The sequence below is a fragment of the Antechinus flavipes genome, chromosome 3 (assembly GCF_016432865.1).
Source record: "Antechinus flavipes isolate AdamAnt ecotype Samford, QLD, Australia chromosome 3, AdamAnt_v2, whole genome shotgun sequence".
Taxonomy (NCBI): Eukaryota; Metazoa; Chordata; class Mammalia; order Dasyuromorphia; family Dasyuridae; genus Antechinus; species Antechinus flavipes.
The window spans coordinates 321,928,739-321,949,126 of NC_067400.1; the positions used below are offsets into that span (position 1 = coordinate 321,928,739).

The 20,388-nt window shown below is 36.7% G+C and overlaps 1 protein-coding gene across 1 annotated transcript in view; it reads right to left on the reverse strand.

Annotated features, from left to right (window-relative positions):
• The window catches only part of OSBPL11 (oxysterol binding protein like 11), a 98,637-nt gene extending 85,050 nt beyond the window's left edge, over positions 1–13,587 (reverse strand). The window contains exon 1 of the mRNA XM_051985480.1: positions 13,147–13,587. Coding sequence (XP_051841440.1) covers positions 13,147–13,316 — 170 coding nt within the window. The 5' untranslated portion in view covers positions 13,317–13,587. The remainder of the gene's footprint in view (positions 1–13,146) is intronic.
• Between the last annotated feature and the right edge of the window lie 6,801 nt (positions 13,588–20,388).

Consider the following 20,388-nt stretch of genomic DNA (forward strand, 5'->3'; position numbering starts at 1 on the left):
TTAACTTTAAAGAATGGAACATAAATTTTCAGAATTTCCCAGATGCATTATCGTGGCCCCTCCCCTCCCTCCCCCCCCCCCCGCTTCTTTTTTTTTTCCTTTAAAAATATTATTTGTAGCTATCAAACCATGCATACCCTTTGACCCAGCAGTATTACAACAGGGCTTATATCCCAAAGAGATTTTAAAGAAGGGAAAGGGGCCTGTATGTGCAAGAATGTTTGCGGCAGCCCTCTTTGTAGTGGCCAGAAACTGGAAACTGAGTGGATGCCCATCAATTGGAGAATGGCTGAATAAATTGTGGTATATGAATATTATGGAATATTATTGTTCTGTAAGAAATGACCAGCAGGATGATTTCAGAAAGGCCTGGAGAGACTTACATGAATGGATGCTGAGTAAAATGAGCAGGACCAGAAGATCATTATATACTTCAACAATAATACTATATGATGATTAATTCTGATAGACATGGCCCTCTTCAACAGTGAAGATGAACCAAATCAGTTCCAATAGAGCAGTAATGAACTGGACCAGCTACACCCAGGGAAAGAACTCTGGGAGATGACTATGAACCACTACATAGAATTCCCAATCCTTTTATTTTTGTCTGCCTGCATTTTTGATTTCCTTTACAAATTGATTGTACACGATTTCAAAGTCCAATTCTTTTTATACAGTAAATTAATTGTTTGGACATGTATACATATATTGTATTTAACTTATACTTTAACATATCTAACATTTATTGGTCAATCTGCCATCTGGGGGAAGGGATGGGGAGAAGGAGGGAAAAAGTTGGAACAAAACAATTTGCAATTGTCAATGCTGAAAAATTACCTATGCATATATCTTATAAATAAAAAGCTATAATTTTTTTTTTTAAAAGTGAAAAAAATAAAAGTAAAAATATTATTTGTCATAAGGATAGCTGTTTGGGAGGAAGATAAAAAGGACACTGGGAGAAATCGGTGATATAAAAATAAAAGTATCTAATAAAAATGTAATTTTAAAAAAGTGAAAGACTAGATTATCAACTTCCTGCTTTAGGAAGAAAATGAGAAAGTGGAAGTAACAAATAGAGGCAACTTTTTCTAAGAATTGCCCTCTGAAAAAGGGAGATTCTCATACTCAGTCTAAGGTTGATTAGTTGGCTTTCATAAACATTTAAAATTACCTTATCTTACTGTATTATTTTTGAATCTGTAACATGGATTTAGGTCATTAAGTCCAACTTCCTCATTTTACAAATGAAGAAATAGTTACTGAAAGATTATATGATGTGACAAAAACCAAGAGAAACCACAAAGCAGAGATTCAAACCTACTTTTTTTTTTAAATCAACCTAGTAAAGCAGGGGTAAAAATATTGTATCGAAGAAAAAATGTTGAATTTGTACCTAGGTTCTCAAGGTTTCTTTAACTCTGCCATAAAGTAACCTGTATGATGTTAGTAAAAGTCATTTAAATTTCTAAACCTTAGTTTCCTCACTTCTAAAAATAGTTTGGACTATGACTTCTAATCTAAGGTCCCTCTAAAATCTAAAACTATGATCCTCAAATAAGAAAAACCTCCAAGAAACTGCAACAACCAGATGACATTTGGGCAAAAAGAACTTTTACAATTGGAAATGTACAATTTCTTGTTATAAAGAGATGGAAAATAGTGGATATCAATCTACCCAATACTCAAATGTTACTTCATACTTTTTTAATAAAGTGATTTACTTCAAAATTCCACCTTTAACAATCATTTGGCTAAATCTCTTTGGCCTATTTTAATAAACAGACAACCCATTTACAAACAGGCTTTTCTCAAATACAAATAGGCTTATTATCATTATGATACTAACTTACATTCACAAAATTTTCAAATTTACACTGTGCTTCAAATACACCATCTCATTCAATACAAAGCATGGCTTTGTGAGGTAGATGATACCAGTATGCTTATTTCTATTTTGTAAATGACTTAGATGTCATTACTATTAAGTGGCAAGACCAGCTTTTGAATCCAGGAGTAAGAACTGAAATAGAGTGCTATTTCCACTGCACTATGCAGATTCGCATACAAAAAAAAAAAAAAGTACAAGAGCAAATGACAACTTTGAATACAGTAAGGAAAAGGAAGAAAAAACTGCATTAATAAATTTAATCTCTGTGTAGGGCAAGAAAAGATCATACTGCAAATAAAAATTACTTTTGATGAGCAGCAGAATATTCTGAAACCAACCACTCAGATGCTTCCTCTTTAGTGAAGACCTGAAATGTGACTTTATCAATGCAGATACTGCTTTCTCCAAAAGTAAAATTATAACTTATTCACATTTTCTTATTGTTACTCTTTTTCATCCCTTCCAATAAATCCTCTATTGGGAATCCACTCAATATGTTAAGGGACTTCTAGTATTCCTGACATTGCTATCAATACTAATGAGCACAGCAAGCTGTCCATTAATCTAATTTTTTTATTACACTTTTCACCAATGATAGAAAGACAAAAGCACTTTAAAGTACTTCCTACATTCCAGAGACTAGACGATTACAACCCTTATGCCATTATTCTAACTTTATATCTTGTTCATAATTTGTTGCATGCTACATATACCTACTATACTCATCTCCACTGATATTCGGATGATGCTCCATTATAATTCTTGGAAACTGATTTCAACTATGAAAGGGAAGAGAGATATACAGCAATAGTTTGTGGAAATGGTAGAGTCAAGTGAAACATTTAAGGATAAGAGAATGTGAGATCATTTATAGGCAACAGGGAAGGTGCCAGTGAATAAAGAGACTGGAAATTTTTAGTTAAGAGAAAGGTGAACTCCCAAAGGAGTCAGGATGGAGAGTTACACTTAGCAGAGACATTTTTCTCAGAAACTAGACTAAAAGAGTAGGAAATGGTGTCAGGAAGTTGTGAAAAATAGAAAAGAGGAAGCTTTCTATTCTGAGTAAAGGATGAATTATGATTTTCAACTTTGAGGATGGGGAGGGATGGTGATGTGGAAGCTTTAAGAAAAGCTAAGAAGTTTTGAAATAGTCTCTATGTATACCTTAATTAAGGCATTTTTGTATGGTATCCAATAGCTTTATAAAATCTAGCTCTAACCTATTTCTTCCAACCTATTATACTGTCCTATACAAACCCTATACTCCAGCAAAATACACTTTCTCTCTCTTACACACACACACACACACACACACACACACACACACACACAAAGTCTGTCTCTCAACTTGGTTCTTGACATTTGCTGAACTGAATATGGACTGAATATGAAGTTTCCCACTTTTTTGCTACTTAGCTAAATCTTAACTAAATCTTTCATAGTTTAGCTCAAGCACTACCACCGCCTAAAGAATTCCCTGACCACAAACCCAAGGTAAAATCCTTCCTTCTTCTAAACTCCCATAGCTTTTATAATCCACACCACATCTATAATGTTCCTCTTTCTAGTTAAGCAATCTCTTTGTCTAAATTATAAATTTCTTTCAAGTAAGGATAAGTACAAGGTCTTTGGCTCATAGGACCATAAATTTGGAGCTAGAAAGAATCTAAGGTGTAATCTAGTTCAACTTCCTCACTTTATAGATGGAATTTGAGGCTCAAGAGTGATTTGTCCAAGGCTGTATTGTAAGTGGTTAAGTCTAGAATGCTTTCTGTTTTATTACACTATGATTTACTCCTCATAATGAATTCTCAACAAACATTAGTTGATTTGTTAAATTTACTGATTGTAAGTTTCAATATCTCATAAATACAACAGGTTTCTATACATGCAAAGCTTTCAATCAGAGCCTAATCACAGCAAAATTCATGAGGCCCAACCTAAAACAGTATGCCAATAATAACTGCTTTATTTTGACTTACAAAATCCTCATCATTATTACTTCAGTTTTTTAAAATATATTAATATTCAAGAATGTAAGAATTTTGGAAGTAAGGGGCATATGAACATGTACTAAACTAAAAGTCAAGAAACCTAGGGTTGTCTTTTGTCATAAACTAGCAGTTACTCCCTAGGATCCAGTTCCTACATCTGTAAAAGGAGTTAGACTCTTAGATCAGCTCCCTAATGATCTTATATTTATTCTCTGTAATAAATTCCATACATAATTATATACATATTTGTCCCCCCCATTACAATGTGTAAACTCCTTGAGAGTAAATAATTTTTCATTCTTTATATTTTTATCCCTACAAATTGGCACACAGTCTAGTCTAGTAAGATTAGTGGAGGTGGTTAGTAAATGCTCGTTAATTTATAAACTCAAAAGTCCTTTCCAGTTCTACTAAGTCTCTCCTCTTCACTGTCAAACTTTCCAGTGGGAACAGGCGGAAAAAGTCTATAACCATTATTTGCATTTACTGGCTACTCATTCATACTCTTCAATCCCCTTCAATCCCATTCTACTCAAATGACCTTCATTAATGCTATCAGTGACCTCTTAACTACCAAATTCAATGACCTGTTCCCAGTTCCTTTTCTTCAGGATTGATACAGTGATGATCATTCCTTTCTCAGCACTCTTACTCCTTCTTTGATCTCATAACTTTGTTCTTTCTTTCCTCTCCTTCAAATCCACCAACCAATATCATTTTGGTCCTCTTCGAGATGAAAGGACCTCAAAGCAAATCTTTTCCATTCTGAAGATAGACAGTGTGGCCAGTGGAATCAGTAGAGTTGAGTTCAGACACTTCCTAGTTATGTGTCCCTGGCTGAGTCACTTAACTTCCAATTGCCAAAAGACCCCCATGGGGTCACAAAGAGATGGATATGATGGAACAACTCTTCAATTCTACCTCTACAAGACCTCAGCATCCAGCACTTCCTCTCTACTTACACAACACTATCTGTTGTCTTTATCCTTCTTTTCTAAACTATTAAGATAATAACTGGTCTCTCTACCTACAGCCTTTGACTTCCCTATGGTCACAGAGCTGCCAAAATAATGTTTTTAATGAACAGCTCTCACCAAAATATGATTTCACTCAAAAACTTGCTGTACTTCCCTAATTCCCATAAGATAAAATACAAACTATTAAAATTTAAGGTCTTCTATAACAGCATTTCTCAAATTTTTGATCTCAGGATCACCGAGATATCTTAAATGAAAGCACATCTATGACCTATGCCAAACTGCTTGCCATCTTGATGAGAGGAGGAAGAAAAGGAGAGAATTAAAAATTCAAATGTTTTTAATGAATGCTAAAAATAGTTTTTATGTGTAATTGGAAGAATTTGTTTAAATCACTGAGAATTTCAATAATTTCTATTAATATTTACCACATTAGAATAAAAGCAATATTTAATCTAAAATGACAATTCATTACATGTTAAAAAAAAAAACATTTTTATAACAATTTTCAAAGATAAAAAAAAATACTCATAACTGTTTCTGCCCTTAATCTACTGTAATGTTGTTTTAGTTGAAATATGTAAAGAAAATCCAGTCTCACACAGATAGCTAGCTAGAAAAAGGAAGAGTATTTCAATAGCCTTTTTCAGATAATTCTGGATATTGTTTTGTGCTATATCACCAAATTTTAACTAACCAAAAGTTAGTTACAATGTGGAATCTGAAATCATATAAAAGAATTTTTCTGTGTTACATTAAAATCTATTGATTTATCTTGCATTTTGAATAGATCTTTTACATATACATGGTTTTGTAATACCATGCATTGGTCATTTAGAAAATACTGATTCACTGAGTTAAGCAGATCTTCAAAATGCTGATACCTTTCATAATATAGTATCAAAATAACACATTCCTTGATATTACCACCAGTTTCATCAGATGACTTGAGTATTGGGAAACTGTCTGATGCACAATGGAACACACAGGTTTTCCAAACTTCTCATTTTCACTTGGAAGCTTTAAATTTATCATTAGCTGTTGGAGTTCTTGTTCTTCTTTAAAATATTATAAAAGTTCTCTCTGGGTGCCTTCCCTGGAATCAGGATTTTGTCGGTCCCTGTTCGGACGCCAAAATGTGGTGATCTTCTTCCCAAATGCAGCCAGGTGATAAAAGTTCAAATCTTTTATTATCTCCAATATAGCCCGGTTAGTTTAGAGGTCTATCTCTCTGCTTGGTTCCAAGAGCTCCCTCCGAATGTCGCCAAATCCAAAGATCTGGTCCTTCAGCCTCTGCCTCTGCTTTCTTCTGCCTCCAACCAACACAGAGATGGAATGAATCTCTTGTTTCCTTTTCAAATAAAGATGACAAAACTACCTAAACTAATCTATTTATTTAGCTCTATACCAATCAGACTCCCAAAAAACTATTTTGATGACCTAGAAAAAATAACAACAAAGTTCATATGGAAAAACAAAAGGTCAAGAATTTCAAGGGAATTAATAAAAAAAAAAAAAAAATCAAATGAAGGTGGCCTAGCTGTACCAGATCTAAAATTATATTATAAAGCAGTGGTTAATAAAACCATCTGGTATTGGCTAATCAATGGAATAGATCAGGTTCTGGCCCAAAACATCTTCTTGTAAGATTAGATCAACTCTAATTAGTTAGCAGTTTGTAGAGATTCCAACAATTAGCAACAAAGATCATCAGTTCTTTTACTTGAAGTGGCAGGCCTACTTTGTTCATTTTTCCAGGAATGTCTGCTAAATAACTCTAGTCTGAATAATCAGAGTTTGTCATTTTTTTCAAGCAGAAATGATGTTTTCATGTGGGAAAAAAAAATGAATCGTTCAGCTTACAATTCAAACAATGCCACAAGTGCTTTTCCTTAATACATCCATCATACTAAGATATGCAGCAGAAGTTAATTATGCATGCTTTTCATTTTTAGCACACCAAATGTTAAAAAGATATGTATTCAAAGGTCAAGATTTAATGAAATTAATCATTTCTATTGCTTCATGAAGATGCTTCTTAGATGAAAATGACATAAAATAGTTTGGTGCCTCCACCCTGATTATGTTAAGATGCCACCATAAATGTAAATGGCAACACAACAGTGGTTCCAGATTAAACCAAAAGATTAAAAAAATATTTCAGCACCACTAGTATTTTTTACCAATTTCACATAAAATAATACTGTCAATTAATTGGTGCAGCTGGAGGAATACAAGCAGCACAAGTCCAGCAACATCTATAGATTAATCCATCTGCACAATAAAAATACCTTTCTGCAGACAATATATCAACTCATTCTTCACATATACAGCTAAATCTTAATTCACAGGTCATGTAGTTTCTGGCAAACTCATGCAAGGGTGAAAAGTACAAAAGTTCTTCATATTATTTTGAAAACTCTTAAGATCTAAGAGACTCCCAGGAGTCACAGATACCCTTTGAAAATAGCTGCTCTACAGCATGGCCCCAGTCTTACTTCAAATGACTGTCCTTTACTTTCTCTAGGTTCCATACACATTTCCTCCAACTCTGTGACTGATGAAATATTCTCATCCTTCAGCTGCTACCTTTGCCTACCACACAATCCCCAGTTGAAAGTGATCTATTCCTCAAGTTTTCTTACAGTATTTTTTCAAGATTACTCCTTTAATTTTTATTATATTCTATCAGATGTGACACAATATACACAAATAACATTCTCTTTTACTACTCTATCTTTCCTTGTGGGCCCAAGACTGTATCATGTTCCTCTATGCATACAAAGCACCTTAACATTATTCTATTATACACTATAGATAAATGAGTGTTTGCTAGACTGAATCATATTATTGTATTAGCTTTTTACATCACTCATATACAATATAAGAATCAGAACTCTTCTTAGTCAACCACATGACTCTATTCCAGCAATCTGGCATCTTTCCCCATCTTTGCATTATATTCTTTTAAGCTTTTTGCAGCCTTCCATGGATGGAGCACAAGTTAACAATATCTAGACCAACCAAGAAATAGTTACCTATCACCATCACCTCAGACAAAGGATACTGAAGAATGTCAAGCAACTGGCAAGATTGTGTTATTCCTATATACCTTGGATTTCCTCAATAACCACAATTTACACAATTGTGTCTCTAACTATTATAAATAAAAAATGAAAATTGAATAAGCAGTATTTTTTTTACCTCAGTTACCCAAAAATGTTAGAGTAGCCAAGACATATTGTCATCAGAATAGAATAGAACTAGATTCTAGCTTCCTTTTCTTAGACTATGATTTTAAATATTTAGGATTGGCAAAGAAATTTTGGAAGACTACTTATTTTGAATTTTTCCCATTTTCTTCCTTTATGTTTTTATAATTCAAAACTTTTTTCAGCATTTGATACAATTTTTTTAAAAAATACCTTTCAGTTAACTTCTGAATATTATTCATTTATTTCACATTTATTTAATACTGGAAATATAGAACTAGAAAGAAGCAGGGTGTTCATATTTGAATGGAAGAAACAACATATATATTTGGAAGGAAATACAAAATAGATTTTCATTCTAACTTAGAGATATATTAGCCAAATAATGGCCTTTTCTAAGATAGAACGTGTCTACAATTCTAAGAGAGTTAGCAACATTTATAATACAAGATCCTCTACCAAACCATTTTAGTGCCTCTTTGTGTTGTGGAAGTGACCCTGGGCTCCTGGGGCCAACCCAACAGAGTACAAAACCTCAAGAGTTTCTCAGGATAAGCCTGGTGACACAGAATGTCCATGTTTTCTAGGCTCCCAGCTGAGCTAAATTCAGAGACTAAGTCATCATCAGGACATTGGCCACTATGTAATTAATTACCTTTAGCTACAGCAATTCCTAAGGAGTACAGCTGTTGCAATCCGCAGCAACAGAAAGTGCTTTCAGCAAGGAAACCATGTATATTCTAAAGCAGTAATGGTTCATAGTAACATCTTTACCTGTTGGAAGAAAATCTAGTAGTATAAACTGAAAAAGTTGCCCCCAAACCTCATTTATCTTTTTAAAATTTATTTTTTATTATTATTATTATTATTTTTTTTTTTTGCTAAAGCAATTAGGGTTAAATGACTTGCCTAGGGTCACAAAGCTAGATAGTGTTAAGTGTCTGGGGTCATATTTGAACTCAGGTCCTCCTGACTGTAGGGCTGATGCTCTATCTACTATGCTACCTAGCTGCCCCTTTTTTATTATATTTCAAGTTTTGAACTGTCCCCTTCCCTCCCACCATTTGATATTACGTTGTGTGTGTGTGTGTATGTGTGTGTTGTATAATATAAAATCAAATTTCTATTTATCAGATCTTTTCTTTTGGTGATTAATAGTATCTTCCGTCATAGGTATTTTGTATTTGATTTAAATATTTACAACCCATAAGAGTTTAATTGTTCACAATTATTCTTTAAACAATATTGTTGTAATGATGTTCTTAATTCTAAAACCTTATTTATCTAGGAGAATTAGTTCTACATATTTTCCAATTTAAGTATTTAACTTAATAAATTTTTTATTCTAAACATTTTTAATTGGAAACTTTCTAAATTTCTAAATGTATTATGTAGTAGCCTGTCTTATTAAATAAAGGGCACAGAACTTAATATTTTCTTTATAAATATCCACTAATGGATCAAAGCATAGTATTTTCACCTTTTCTTTCTCATACTTTCTTCCCCTTGGTCTGATTTTTCTTGCTCAACATGACAAATATTGAAATATTTAAAAGAATTGCACATATTTTACCTATCTCAGATTGCTTGCTGATTTGGGAAGAGGAGAGGTAAGGGAAGAAGGAAGGAAAAATTTGGAACACAAAGTCTCAGAAAAACGAATGTTGAAAGCTATCTTGTACATGTATTTGGAAAAATACTACTGAAAATTTAAAATTTAAATAAATATCTACTAACAAAGCTAAGATGTAGCAAGGATTATTGGAAAAATAAATCAAGAAGATCTGGGTTCACTTCTTGTTTGTGGTTCATATATTTACTTTCTTTGAGCCTCAATTTCTTCACTCTTGAGATAGAGATAATGCCTGTAGTACCTACTTTAACCTGGTTATAAAGCAATTGTTATTATTACCCTAAATATTCAGCTCACTTTTTGAATGTCTTCAAAAGCACACTTGCCCATAGAAGAATTCCTTCCAAGATTTTCATTTTGGGAAGAGGCCCAGGCCAGCTATCATTTTCCTCCTGTCTCTGCTTTCAGACTCTAGACTTGGATGCTATTCCTCAAGATTTATATTTTCTTCTTCCCTTTTTCCCCATATCTTTTCACCATCCTTGTGACTGCTGTCTTCCTTTATTGGAATGTAAGCTCTTTAAGGACAGGGCCTTGCCCCTTTTTTTCCTTGGATGTGAATCCCCAGTGCTTAAGTGTCTGGCATATACTAAGTGTTTAATAAATGCATATTGCCTATCTGTCTAGAAATTCTCAGTGATCCTAACTGAGACTAACACTAGACACTAATAGTCTAGAAGAAGGAGCCTAGTTTTATTTTTCCAATTCTTTTGTTTTTTCTTTACTGGAAAGCTGAAAAAGCTGTTGATTCCTTAAATCAAAAGCCTCTCTCTCAATGCCTGCATCATTACACTGTGCAGTAATAACTCAAGTCTATTTCTTATTTAGTTTTCCATAACTTTTCAAATGTTTGTCCTTTGTTTATGTCTAACTGCTTTTCCATCCCTCTCTTAAAATCTTATAATTCTAATATGATGATCTCCACTAGTGCATCTCCAACTGTGTATTGTTATTTCAAAATGGATATACTATAAACATCTCAAACTCAAAGCATCCCAAACTGGAGTCCTCTAAGTACAATCATTTTGGATTTGACTTCTTTGGCCCTCTAGCAGAAAGTACGTACAAAGTAAGTTTACTAACTAATGATCAATTTGTTCCTCAAACCCATCTCACTGTTGAATTTCCTCATTTCCACTGATGATATCAACCTTTCAGTCACCCAGTTTCATAGTTAATTCTTCATTCTTCCTTATCTCATATATCCAATCAGCAGCCAAATCTTGTCATTTCTAACTTCACAATGTCTCTTCCATTGGTTCCTTTCTAATCACTGCCCTAGTTCAAGCTCTTATTACTTCTCTTCTGGAGTACTGTCATATCTTCTTAATTGGTCTTCTTGCCTAAATCTCTCAATTTTTCAATCGATCCTTCCCATAGCTAATAAAATTAGTCTCCTAAAACATAGGTCTGATGATGTTATTCCCTGATTTAGTAAACTGTATTGGCTTTCTATTACTTCTGGGATCAAATATAACCTAGGTTTGGCCTTTAAAGGTTTTCAGAACAGGATCTTCAACCTATTTTGTTATACATTAATCCACTTTCACTCTGTGATCCAGATAGATTGTTCCTGAGACACTTATTCTAGGTTACCTTTGCACTTAACCAAAACACTCTCGCTCTTTGCTTCCATCTCAATACAATTTTTTTTTGAGGCTCAGAATAAGTGCCACCTTGAGGATGTTCTCAAATGCTAGTAACAGCACAATCCTCCCTTCTCCCCTATCACTTTATGTATGTTTTGTGATAGAATTATCAGCCCACTAGATCTCATGATCTTGTTCCCCTCAAAATTCTGCTTAAGTGCTACCTTTTATATAAAGTCTTTTCTGATCATCCCCAACAGTTACTACACTCCCCCCATAAATTTAACTTACATCTATCATGAGTGTATGTCTGTGTTTAGGGTGTGTGTGTGTGTGTGTGTGTGTGTGTGTGTGTGTGTAAAAGTTTCTTGAGGACAAGTTGTTTTATTTTTATCTTGATATCCCTATCACCTAGGCATATAATGCCTATTGATCCATTGATTCATATTTAAAAAGGGAAACCTGTGGAAATAAGCTTGAGTATACATCAAATAAATGCCAATAAAGTCGTAAGGGAAAGATTTATTTAAATGCTACCTTATATACTTTAAACCTTTGTGAAGCTAGACCTTTCCAGGACTTGGTTGACAGACCAATGACTTTCCAGGTTTCTTACAACTCTAAACTTATGATCCTATGACTGATTAAAGTGTGTGATTTTAGTTCGGTGACTTAGGACACTATTTCTAGGCTCAGACCTTGTGTGCTTACTTCCTGGTTTGCATCTATATTTTAGAGAATGGATTTTTGCCATAACATTAACCTCCATTTAAATGGAATGATAATATATCTGGTTTCATAATGAATTCAAAAATAATTCTTTTCCAGATTATAATCATTTTGGATTGTTTGGGTTTTAATAGTGAATATTTATTACATATCTTCATTTGAAAGATAAGCCTGCAATGATAAGAGCTAATATCTATATATGGCAAAGCACTTTACTTATATCGTCATTTTATCCTCACAACCTGAGTAGTAAGTACAACTATTATCTCCATTTAAAAGCTAAGGAAACTGAGACAGAGAAAGGTAAATTACTTTCCCAAGCTAATTAATAATCACCTGAGATAGGATATGAACTGAGTTCATCCTGATTCCAAATCTAGCAATTCACTACAACAAAGTCTCCCACTTAATCCGGTTTATTAACAATAAAGCTGAGTTCTCTAATATTTAATTTCTACGTACACATATTGAATGATTGAAATGGAACCATTTAAGATTCTGAAAGTGAGCTAGCTATAAGTGTATCTAGACTTGGCAAACATGTATCATACAGAAACATGCATACTCCTCCCACTCAAAATCTTAATTCCCTTTCATAATCCTATTCGAGAACATTAAAATCGAGGAAAAGGCTTGGAATAATAAAGACCAGACAAGCTTAAAACTCAAAGGACTTCATTCCCTTAAAAACTAAGGCAATCATTTCTGCAGGGATGATTTACTGAATCAATTCATTTCTAATAGTGAAGATGATTTATCTTCACCCACCCAGAGCTTCAGAGCCAAGGGCTTCTCTGGCTGCTAAAGACTTCCACTGCTCCTGGAGTACAGACCAAGGACAAAGTCCCTGAGCCTTTTTAACTTTCCCCACCTCCCCGGGATCCATTGACAACAAAGGAAAAGCTAAAGCCCGGCCACCGGCCCATTCTCCAGAATCTCTCCTAAGCTCCGCGGAGGTGCTGATCCTCCGATCCAACAACTCCACACCGGTTCCAATTAGTAAGACCCAGAGCAGGAAATCTTGCAGCTGAGACTGAGCAGAGGTCACCCCGAGGTGCGGGGTCAGAGGCGGGGATCGGAGTAGCCCCGAGCCCCGGCGGCTGCGGAGATGGACATACCTGTACTGCCAGCCCTTGGCACTGCTACTTCTGCTGCTGCTGATCCCGCCGCCGCCACCGCTGCTGTTGCTGCTGTTTTTGTTGCTGAGGGTCGCTGCTGAGCCCAGGCTCTCCAGCTTCCCTTCACTTTCGGACACTTTCATGGCGGACCCCGCTTCTCCTGCCTGCATGGTCACTCGGAAGCCCACCACCACTCCCGCTCCGTGGGGGAGGCGATAATACTGCGCTGGAGGTGTTGGGGGTGGGGCGGAGCTTGTTCTTTTTTGGGGGTGGGGGAAGGGAAAGGAGGGGAGGTCTTTGCTTTTAGTTGTTTTTTTGTGGTGGTTGTTTTTAAACGTATGGATCCTAAAGGAATGCTCCCCAAAAATGCTGCCGTAGAAGGACTTGGCGGCCGGAATAGGGATCACCCTAAGGAAAGGGAAACTGAGTCCTTCTAGGAAGCGACATTTATATTAAAAAAGGTGGAGTTAGGGCAGGACCGGTGGGAGGGAAACTTCCCAGGGCGACTGGAGCAAGGATGGGAAAGGGGGACGGAGCTATCAAAAAAACAGATTTCCCTGGAGAAAAAAACAACCTCCGGACCCGGGGGACTTGGGGACATATTTCAGGGAGGAACGACAGCTTCCTCGAGATCTAAGAGGGCGTGCGGGGATGCCTGCCTTGGGCTCGGCTCTATCCGCAGGCTTGGAGCGGCCAAACCGGGAAGGGAACCCCGGAAGCGAGGCGGGAGGTGGGGATGGATGAGGGGCGGGGCAGGGAGGGGGTCGCACAATCTCCCGCCCGCTTACTCCCGCCCGAGTTGAGGGCGGGGCGGGAAGGGGCGGGGCCAGGCTGGGCAGGTGGGGGCTGAGTTCCTCCAGGCGAGGCGAGGCGGGGCTGGGGGGACAGGAGGGAGGGGACGCCTCCTCGACCTCTCCCGCCCTCCCCGGACTGCAGCGTGGGCGGGGGCGGAGGAGGAAGGCTCCCCGCCCCCGCTGTGGAATCCCCGGGCGCCAGGGGCCGGACAATTGCTCTGCCTACTCGGTACTGTCCCCTCAACTCTATCCCCGCCCGACTTGCCCACTTTGCCTCACCCCGGGCCCAACGGTCTCCTCCGCCCTATTTTCGTCCGACGCTTTCCCTTCCGGGTTAGCGTGAGCTCACTTCCTCCCGAATGTGAAGCGCCTGGCGCCATCTTGAAAGAAGGCTAGAGGGAAGGGAGAGTGGTTGGCCAGGAGAGCTGAGGTTGTAGCGCGGCGAAAGTGACGGATGAAGAGCTGGCTTCTGAATGCCAAAGTCTTGCCTCTTGTATTACCCTGGACGGCCTGCTGGGGCGAGAATCAGCCAGACGTGAATTCAAATCTCTGAGTGTTCTCGAGCAAATCACTTTTAACTTCTCTGAGCCTCAAGTTTTTCCCCTTTCTGAAATAGGATTAATATCATCCATCACTGGGAAAGGGGAAATAAACCTATTCCAAGTTAAAATGCTGTTGTACAGGTTAGCTATTTTGAACAGGTATTTCATTTCCCGGGAAATTGCAGAACCATTGCCAAGATCTGCACTTCTAGGACTTGCCTCCCTAGTACATCTTTAATATCAGTGAAATTTCAGTATGACACTCAAAAAGAGGAGGTATCAGAAGAATGGAAAGACCCCCTGTTTTTCACCAATGCCTTTGGTCTTACCAGTGTTTGAACGTGTGAGCTCCTTGAGAGTAAGGATTATTTAATTCCTGGTATTTTCGCATGAAGTAAATGCCTAATAAACTTTTGCTCATTTGAACATTGAAAGTCGACTTCCAAATACAAGGAGGTCATTTTCTACCTTGAACAGCTCTTCAGTTCATAGCTGGTCATAGGATGATAGTATTTAGAGGTGGAAGACATTATGAGATCTAATCTAACTTTTTTATTATAGAGATGGAAGGGAAAGTACTTGCCTAATCACAGCCTCTAACTATTGAGAGAGACTTCAGAGGTCACCCAGTCCTTACAATCCTTTCCAAGGGTCTCCCATTTCATTATTAAAGTACACAAACATCAAAGATAATGGATCCCAACAATTTCCCAGATACGGCAGCACTTGGAATGACCAAGTTGTTTCTAGACCAAGCCAGAAGCAATAATGGTATAAACCAACAAAAGAATAACAAAAGTTGTCAATGGCTGATGGACTTTAGTACCGAGCAGAAGCAGCACACAAAAGTTCCCTGATAAAAGGGAGCACACCCCAACCTTACTGTTCATTGATACGGTGAGTTATGAAGAGCATACAAGTCTAGGAAAAAAATAACATGTGCCACATGCTTTATAAATATCTCATTATGCCCCCAATAACAACTCTAAGGTAGGTGCTATTATCCCCATTTTGCAGATGAGGAAATTGAGGCAAGCAAAGGTTAAATGTCTTGCTCAAAGATACAATTAGTATTTTAAACAGGATTTGAAATCAACCTCTTCTCTCCAAGCACAAGGATCTATCCATTGTGTCACCTAGCTGCATTTTAGTGGCCCTCAGTGTTCTCTTCCTTTAGGGGAACTATAACCCTAAGTTATAGTATTTGAAGTTTGGAAAGATATATCTAAAACCAATGAGGAAATGGAATTTCTTGAGAGGAAGAGTGAGTTCTTTTGTCTATTTATAGGTCTGAATGTTTTATATTGAGTTGTATTTTGAGATTTAACTTGGGTTGAAGTGAAGAACTTATAAATCATTGAACAGTTAACAAAAGGAACCCTGATACAGAAAATATGTGCAACAAGAATACAACAGCATTTAGTGTTTCTTGAGTTTCTCCTGATCTCTGCTTGGAAACACCTTGGTCTGAGCAAGTCTCAAGCTATGATTTATGGTGTGGTTTTCATACATACACCAGGTCGGAGAAGCCCCCAGCTTTTTATTTCCTAAGGAGAATGTCATTAAATGACGAGGAAACTGCATAAGGGATGCGGGAGCTGGTCAGGTCACAGAGGCAGCTTTGTTGACTTTTAGGAAAAGCTAATCCCTGTTTCAGCAAAATGCATATCGTAGTCATCTCATAGGGGCAAAATAAAGTCTATCTTGTTAGACTGAGTACTTGCAAGACCAAAAGCTCTATCTATTCTACAGAGGCTTAGACATAATAAAAATCTCATATTTCTAGGGCAAGCTTGGGGTAGGGGAGCATGCAACTTTGGGTTTTATTTTGAAATGCCTCCAAGATAGTACCTAGCATATGGTTCTGGAAAAGGGCTGCACTGAAATAAAAATATAATATAGTTACAGCATTTCCTTGACTATACCACTCTAATTTTGAGGGGAAAAAAAAGTGAAGTTAATCTGGTATGATTAACTGTACTTCCCTAAGGACTCACAAACTATTTTCTTAGTAATATGTTGTAAATTTTTCCAGGAATTTAAGTCAAGCTCTTTGATCTATAACTTCCATATTCAAACAGCCTCTTCCTTTTTAGAAAATTGGGCCAACATCTGCCCTTCTTTCATTCTAAAAGATCTCTCTAAGGTCTTTCAGATTTTACTAACAGCAGCTCATCAGCACATCTGCCAGCTCTTTTAGTACCTTATTTATAGTACTATTCCATTCAGAGGTAGTCCTGTTCCTCATTTCATGGAAATAAGTTAAAGGCTTCTAGACAGTTTTACTTGTCTTGGATTTCTAATCCCTACAAACTACTTTTGCTTCTGTCTTGTCCAATACAAAGATGATTATTCTTGGAAGACAAAACAAAAATAAAATAAAGTTCAGCCATCCCACACATTATTTTGATCCCATTCATCCCTAGAAGCAGAATTAATTGCTTTGATCTTTCTTTTACTTCCTAACACAATAACAGAGAATTCTAACAATGTTGTCAAAGGATCCTAGAATTATAGATTGAGAGCTGGAAGAGACCTTTTTATTAAACATTTACTATAAGTGCTACACTAAACATCCAAACACAAAGAATGAAATTATCCATACTTGCAAGGAGCTCACCTTCTAAGGAAGGGAAAACAAGTGTATATAAGCATAAATCAAATAAATATAAAGAGAATACAAAAAAGTATGAAGTAGTTAAATATAAGATCATATAAATATATAGTTATACATACATAGATGGAGCCATCATGGCATCTGATGAAGTCTTTAAGATTGAATATAAAGAGAGAAAATAAGATCTAAGACAGAAAGGAACACCCAAAATTAAGGGGAGTAAAATGTGGATGATGAGCTAACAAAGGCCATCTAATCCAACTCTCTAATTTTATAGATGAAGGAATTGAGGTTCAGACTGACTCACCAAGGGACACATCGGTGGTAGGAGCCAGGTTTCTAACTTGGGCCCTCAAGCCTCTAAACCTAAGTATGCCCCCTTCTCTTTTCTGACGTTCTCACCATTGTGCTGCCTCATTCCCCCCACACCTGGATTATTGCAAAATAATCCTGCTGGTAATTCTTCTTGCCTCATCTTTTCCCCACTCCAATCCATCATTCATTCAGCAACTAATGTGATTTATCCAAAAATAAGAGGCCCAATCATGGCACTCCCTTATTCAGTATATTCCAGGGATGCCAGGAACAAATACAAAATACTGCTTGGCATTCAAAGCTCTTCATAATCTTTCTCCCTTCTCCCTTTCCAGTCTTTTTACACCTCATTCCCCAGAACATACTTGTCTATCCAGGAACACCGGCCTCCAGGCTATTCCACTGAGATACTCCATCTCTCTGTTCCAGGCATTCTCTCTGGCTATCCTCCTAGCCTGTAATGCTCTCCCCTCCTCCACCTACTAACCTCTTTCCTAGCTTCTTCTAAGTTCCAACTAAAATCTCATCTTTTATTTCCTCAACTCTTTTAATTCTAGTATTTTCCCTTCATAAGTATCTCCTATTTATCCTGGATAGAGATTTCATTTTGTTTCATTTTGTTTTGGCCATTGTCTTCCCCATTAGATTATAAATTCCTTGAGAGCAGACCCCCAGAGTTTAAAAACATGCTTGGCATTTAATAGGAACTTGATAAATGTTGTTTGGTTCTCTTCTCTATATCAAAATGTCCTTAGCATTCATCATAAGGATTAATACCAAAAAGTTCAGAACCTACAAAATATTTGTAAATATTTGTAAAGCAGTACAGTGTCTGACCCCTGATAGGCATTTAATAAATGCTTGTCTCTTTTCTGCCTCCCCTTCTATGTATCCTATTTTTGAATTATTGAACTAAGAAAATTTGATATATCTCTGTTCATTATTTTCTGTGGCTTCCCTCTTTTTGATTACTTCCTCTTTATCTTGTATATATATGTACCTTCATATAGATTTGTTAGCATGTCATCTCCCTCATTGGTTTGGAAACTCTTTAAGGGAAGGGACTGTCGTTTACTTCTTTTTGTGTCCCCAGGCATAGTGCCCAGTACAATAAATGTTTGTTGATTAAATGTTTACTGAAATGAATTGAACTGGAAAAGGAGAAGCTTGAAAAGGATCTGGGGGGGGGGGGGAGGATGAAAGAGCAAAGTTCTTAGACATCTTTCCTGGGTTATGATTTCCTTCAACTTCCTACCACATGCCCTAAAATGTCCTTTCTTGATATTGTAGTTCCTCTTCCAAGGTTACCTTTCCCCTTTCCTTCCCCATCCCCCTTCTTGTTCTCTTCTCATTTTTGTTCCTGGTGCTTTATTTTTCTTTTTCTTATGACTAAATCAGTAGATCAAAAAAGAGTTAAGCACTTAAATTTGTGCCAAGTACTGTGTTAAGCACTGAGCTCACAAAGAAAGGCCAAGATACCATCCATACTATCAGGGAACTCACATTCTAATGGGAGAGAAAACTTGAAAATGACTATGAACACAGAAAATTTATACAGAGCAGATGGAAAATGCCAAAGACTACCCTAGCAGTAGAAGAGACTTGGGAAAGCTCTCCTGGAGAGAGTGGGATTTGAGCTGTCTTGAAGGGAGCAAGGCAGTGTGCTTGCTTCCATGCTTTTTAGTATGTTTTCTACAATGTTGTCAGGTGCCCTTAATAAGGACAAAAAAAAAGTTATCAAGTTAAACTACTTCAAATGATGGTAAATTGTTTGACTTGAAAAGGCCTGGAGCCAAGACTAAAATGGAAGGAGAGTGTGACTTTTTGGGTTTGCAAATGATTGTACAATCAATGTAACCTTTGAGGCTGAGATATTATAAATTCTCTACTGCTTACACTAATTTTGGTCTAACACCACCAAGAAAACAGAGTTTCTCTTCTCCACTAGCCAGCACCGTATGGAACCATCTTTTATAGCAAATGGAAACATTTTTAATGCTGTGGATAGTTCATTTACATTGGCAACATACTTTCCAGGGATGTACACATTGGTGATGAAGTTGACTCACATATTTCCAGAACTGGCTCACTGTATGGGAGACTTTGTGTGGGACAGAAATTTTATGCTGCATATCAAATTTCAGGTCTTTGCTGACCTTATTATAGTATGCCTATGAAACCCGCAGGATTTTTACCCTGCCAGAAAATTGAACTGCTTCCATTTGAATTGTTTTAGGAAGATTCTGAAGATCATCTAGCAAAATGAGGCACTGGATATTGTGGTATTTTCTCAAGCTAAACTGCCAAACATTTAAACTACATCAATGAATGCAGTTCCATTAGCATGTTGTTCAAATGCTAAATTTATATTTGCCTAAAAGTTAATTTTGCAGAGAACTTACACTAGACTGGCACTCACATGGTAGTCAAAACAAGAGATAAAAGGACACTCTCAACATCTCTCAGAAAAAAATTTATGAGATTATTTATATATATATATATATGTATATTATATATCACAATATTATGCGAGATATTGTGAGATATGGGACAGCACATTCTAGCATAATATGGTCATGTCTAAGAAGGTGCTGTATCTATGAGCAAAACAGAATTGCAGTAGCTCAAAAGAAATGTGAGATGTGCAAATTTAAAGACAGCTCCTTGCCCAATGTGTATATGGACTATTTATGCCTGACCTTCCAAGTTTGTATTGATTGATATGCTATATAGTATGATAAGCTACTGTACATTGATTCCCCTTTTGATCCTCTATGAACACAAAAAATAACAGAAGTTGAAGAAACTGAGGTCCATGAACAAATTTTAATGAATGGCCCAAAGTCACAAAAAAAGTTAGAGGCAGAATTTGAACCTATATCCTTTCACCCAAAAGCCAGTGTTCTTTACATACTACCAAACTGTCTTTTGTTATTTACATACTGCTTCTCCAGAAAACTGCATACTTTGTCCA